Genomic DNA, 5,336 nt, shown 5'->3' on the forward strand with positions numbered 1-5,336 from the left:
GATCAGAGCTGTGTTACTCCTGTGGGTGCTTATACGGTTCTGATCGGAGCTGTGTTACTCCTGTGGGTGGTTGTATGGTTCTGGTCAGAGCTGTGTTACTCCTGTGGGTGGTTGTATGGTTCTGATCGGAGCTGTGTTACTCCTGTGGGTGGTTATACGGTTTGGCAGCGTGTTGATGGCATCACTTCTACGGCTATATTAAAATGCATGACTGGTCATGTGGCTCATGCCAGAGTGTCTAATCTCTAAAGAAGAACAGTACGCAATTAAGAACACTTATAACTTTACACGCATCCATTATTATCTGTGACTCATTTTAACTGTAAACACATCCATTCTTAATTAAGAACACTTACAATGCAAACTTTACACACATCCATTATTATCTGTGACTCATTTTAACTGTAAACACATCCATTCTTAATTAAGAACACTTACAACGCAAACTTTACACACATCCATTATTATCTGTGACTCATTTTAACTGTAAACACATCCATTCTTAATTAAGAACACTTACAATGCAAACTTTACACACATCCATTATTATCTGTGACTCATTTTAACTGTAAACACATCCATTCTTAATTAAGAACACTTACAATGCAAACTTTACACACATCCATTATTATCTGTGACTCATTTTAGCTGTAAACACATCCATTCTTAATTAAGAACACTTACAATGCAAACTTTACACACATCCATCATTATCTGTGACTTATTTGAACTGTAAACATGTCCATTATTATCTGTGACTTATTTTGCTCTGCCAGTCTGAGTGGGAGACTGTTATGACCGAAGGCCACACTCACTGTCCTCTCCAGTGAAAACCACTGATTACAAACACACAATGTCTGAGCCAATGCAAGAGAAAAGAGACAGAAAAGAGACGAGAGGTTCTTCACAGTAAAGAGTTTTGCGCAGGGAGGTATGTCACGCGGCGCAGGCTGAAGAGAGCGTCTGTACTGTCAGACGTTACAGAGGAACCTGTGAAGAACGGCAGAAGAGTGAAGCAGAAGAATGGAGTGCTATTCTTAGCTTCGGTCGCGCGGCTATCGTACCTCGCGCTGCGATTCAGAATCAAAAATCCACACTGTTATTATGTCAAACTCCACAACGCTGACTCAGAGCCTGCAGTCTCACAGCACTTACTCACCTCCACCTCAGGCCTCCGCTGTAAATTATAAATAGCACTGTTGCCATGGGAACGGCCGGTGTAAATCGGACTGCGACGCAATGTTTTCTGCGTTAAGCGCAGAAGCATTGGCTTAACGTCTCCACGACTCTAGGACTTTAATCCCCGAGTGAACGCGCATCCCCGTGTACAACGAGAGAGAAAACTCAATAAAGTGTGTCGTTTGAGTTGACATGTCTTTTTTTTTTTTTTTACTGAGTCTGTTTGAGACAAGGGGTGTCAGTACAGCACAGGGCAAAGTTCTCCTTGGGTCAAAGTAAACACTCAGGTCAGCTCTCTGCACAGGCAGAGGAGCTGTATCACCAACACTTCATTCTCCTGTGGGACACACACACAGGTAGCTTATGCACTTTAGGTCCAGAGTGTTATAAGAGTCAGTCAAAGGTCTGGAGTATGTAACTGTCATGTCCACTTTCTTACTGACCAACTGAACAGTGCACTTACATTACAAACAGAACACAGAAACAATGAACAATGATACGTGTATTGTTTGTTAGATTAAAAAATACATTCTCCACATTTTTAATTGTAAAAGTGTTAAGCAGTAAAAAGCATAGCATATAAGAATCACATTGGTTGGTTAATTATGACATCAGCTACTTAGTAATTATGACACTTGGGCTATTTGCCCTCCACACGCTGTCGGTGGCCAGGCTAGGCGCTGGCTTTACAGGGACTGGTTCCCAGTGATTGGTAGGGAATGTGGTAAACGGATATGTCAGCGTTTTTCTTGACAGGATTCAGGACCGCCAGGATGGAGTTGTCTTTGCGTGAAGGGCGGAGGTTAAGGGTGGAGAAACGGGACGTCAGGAGACGTTTCACACGCTCGGGTAACATCCTGCTCAACACTGCAGGGAGAAAGACAGAGAGTGTGTGAGTGTGTGTGTGTGAGAGAAAGACAATCCACCATTTAGCATTTTTCTTGTTATCACATCAGAAAAAGAAGACACTTAAACATATATAACTGCAGCGCAAAGCGACTCAAGTAAACTCTATAACTTGTGATGAAAGTTAATTTACGATTTAAAAAAAATCAAACAATGAGCTAAAATGAGAGAGGGTTAGTTTTTCCACACTTAACCTCCTGCCCCCTGTCCGACACCCACCTCCGGTGCAGTAGAGGTAGAAACCACAGTAGACAGCAGTCTGCAGCACTCCAGCCGAGAGCAAAAGGCTATCTACATAACCCACATAATAGTACGTTAAGACCCATCTGACCACGTAGAGGGCCCGGTACGAGCCCAGGAAGAAGAGGTAGAGGACAATCATAGTGTCGATTCTCCCTCCTGTAGCGATCATACAGAGCTGAGGAACGATGGCCACTGACTCCAGCCAGAGGGAGAACTGCCAGCAGATCTACACAGATGATCAAACAAACAAACAAACAAAACAAACAGAGAAATACAAGGCGTTACGGGATGTGAGATGCTGAGGGGTGAAAAGGAGACACACGTGAGGAGAGACGACAGAGAAACTCAGCTGTATGTCATACGCCAGAATGGTTCAACCTTAACCTGACCCGAAAAACCGTCTGCAAACTCACTGGCCTAACCGAATCAAGACAGCATGTCTTATTTCCCTCATGTTCTATAGTAGTCTGTAAAACCACTGGTCAAGTTCGTAAGGTTCGATTGACTCAGTTACAGCAAGTCCAATCTGCATAACGTTTAGCATTGACAACAGACGCGATTAGACTATTAACAGTGTGGAGAAATCAGAGATGAAGAAGGGGATCGTTTGATAGTGCTTGCTGTAAAACAAGATATATTTTGACAGTCCTAGTTGTCGGCTAACTACGTGTTAGTTGTCCCCTCCCACTCTCTGATGGCTCAGAAACCGTCGACGGTTCTTCACCTCCACAGCGTCCATTCTATTGTTGACCAGGAGAGAGAGCAGAGCCATGGGGACTAAGAGGAAAGCCAGGGGAAAGGAGTCACGCCTCGAGTCGTAGGAGCTTCTGAATACCACATAGATCAGAAAAGCAGCCAGGTAAGATGTGAAGATGAGCAGCACCTGAGAGAGAGAGAGAGAGAGAGAGAGAGAGTGTTGAGAGAATGATGGAGCGAATAAGTTTCAAGTTTTATTGTCATTTACTAGATAACAATGTGGACATCATTATCAGCAATGAAATTCTTGGGCTCAGGGCCAGCTTAACTTGCAAGTGTAGCAGTTAAATAACAATAATAATAATGAAAGAACAATAAAGGTAAATATAGGGGTACTATAGGGAGATATATAAGGGAATATATATGTACATGGGCAATAAATAGAATGTACAGATGAATAGAATGCACAGTAAATAAAGAAGCAGTGTTGGCGTAATAGCAAATGAGTCGTGCTATGCTAAAATCAGAAATCACTTTCCATAGCTAGGTCGCCAATGGGTACAGAGATGCTAATGTGTCCTTCACATATGGATTGTTTTTAAGGTTATATTTTAGGTTATAAATGTTAGTTTCCTTATGAAATCATCCATTTGACCAAACTAAGAACAAATCAATGGGCATTTTTAAGAACATGGTACAGAGGAACACTTTAAAAGACTCAAATCAACAGACTCAAGTTACACAAATCAGCTCCATAAAAAGCATCAGTGACCTGTCCTCCAAAACACTGGCAGATCTAAACTGTCCATATCTGTCTCTGTCCTGTTTTCATGTTTCTTACCTTCATAACCGTGTTGTAGACAGAGATGAAAGAGGTGAAGAGGTCCAGGTATCTGGTGGTGAAGACGAGGGCATACAACATCTGAGATTTTCCAGATAGACCTGTGATCACAGACAAAATCATACAATCATATGGTAACATTTCACACACAGAAGTCTAGGTAAAGATTGATTTTTACTCATTTCACAGAACACAGTCTATGGCGAGACGTAATCACACCAGAACAACTGCTACACCACAACCGACCCGACTCGAACGTCCGAGGAATGCGAAAAGATTGCGAACTTTTCAGAACCTGAGTTTACGCTTCCCATGGGAGTCTCGCCCCTCTCCGGCTGGCCTGCCAACCACCGGCACGGCCAGAGCGTTTCCAAAACTACGGTCCGCGGACCGTCGGCGGGACGCAGCTAAAAAACTGCAGTGTCCCAGCCCCCTTGACTGAACTTCTCGCTTTGAAAATCGCAACAGTTGTAACTGTCAGTTCGCAGAGCCCCGCAGCTGCGCCAGTCAAACTATGCTTGGTGCTTCTGTCACTCGCCAGGTGATACTAGTGATACGTTATACAAGACTATAGAACAAAGACGCTTTCGTCTCGATGATTGGCAGTGTGCAAGCAATACAGAGACAGTTCCCCCAGTTAAGGCTTTCGTCCCTCTATCCCGGCCCACGAGACCAGTCAAGTCGCTACAATATACCTACAATATATCTATATTTAGCATGTGTATCACAGAGTCATTAAGCGTAAACATCCGTTGACCAAACGCTGCTTAACTTACCTACGCAGGATTTCAAGCTGACGAACCTGACAAACAATATGATGATAGCTAGGACATGCGAAACATCGGCCTCTATGCGAAGGACAAGCATCTTAGTTAAAACAAAAGAAAGTAACACAAAAACAAAGAAAGAAAGAACGAAAGAAAGACAAGACCGTTGCTTTCAGCTGTTCGAAAACAACTAAAAACGCTGGCTATGAAATAAACAGGTCCTCCCAGAAGATTGACGGCGTGATTGTCCGTGATTTTCCCTAGCGCTTCTCTCATCCAGCACTACTCTCAGTCACAAATGGTTCTTCCTGGAAGTTCCGCTAGGGATGGCGCAGCCCCTTACCAGAAGTCCACTTTCGCTTTTCCAAAGTAAACTGCACAATCGATGTCCGCAACAGCGTAACTGTCAAAATTAAAGCCCTGGTTCGCATGTGTACGACTGAGGCAGTTTATTAACTGAAAATTTAGTTGCGGTGAAGAAAATTTGGAAAAAACGTTGTGGAAGGAAAAATGAAAAGAAGGTGCTTGAGTTTACGGCTTCGGTATGAATAGAATATCGGGGTTAAATTAATAATAATAATAATAATAATAATAATAATAATAATAATACTTTATTTGTATAGCACTTTTCATACAAAGAATGTAGCTCAAAGTGCTTTTACATATCAGCAGAAAGAAAATAACAATAATAATGATAATAATGA

At 42.5% G+C, this 5,336-nt stretch overlaps 1 protein-coding gene across 1 annotated transcript; it reads right to left on the reverse strand.

Moving 5' to 3' along the window:
• Positions 1-1,668: 1,668 nt before the first annotated feature.
• LOC115829835 (ER lumen protein-retaining receptor 2) lies at positions 1,669-4,919 on the reverse strand. The gene is made up of 5 exons (XM_030794002.1): positions 4,642-4,919; positions 3,866-3,966; positions 3,053-3,211; positions 2,305-2,554; positions 1,669-2,046 (listed from the first exon to the last, which is right to left on the reverse strand). The coding sequence occupies exons 1-5, from the start codon at positions 4,730-4,732 to the stop codon at positions 1,853-1,855; spliced, it is 795 nt and encodes a 264-aa protein (XP_030649862.1). The 5' UTR covers positions 4,733-4,919; the 3' UTR covers positions 1,669-1,852.
• Positions 4,920-5,336: the final 417 nt, after the last annotated feature.

The sequence above is a fragment of the Chanos chanos genome, chromosome 16 (assembly GCF_902362185.1).
Source record: "Chanos chanos chromosome 16, fChaCha1.1, whole genome shotgun sequence".
Taxonomy (NCBI): domain Eukaryota; kingdom Metazoa; phylum Chordata; class Actinopteri; order Gonorynchiformes; family Chanidae; genus Chanos; species Chanos chanos.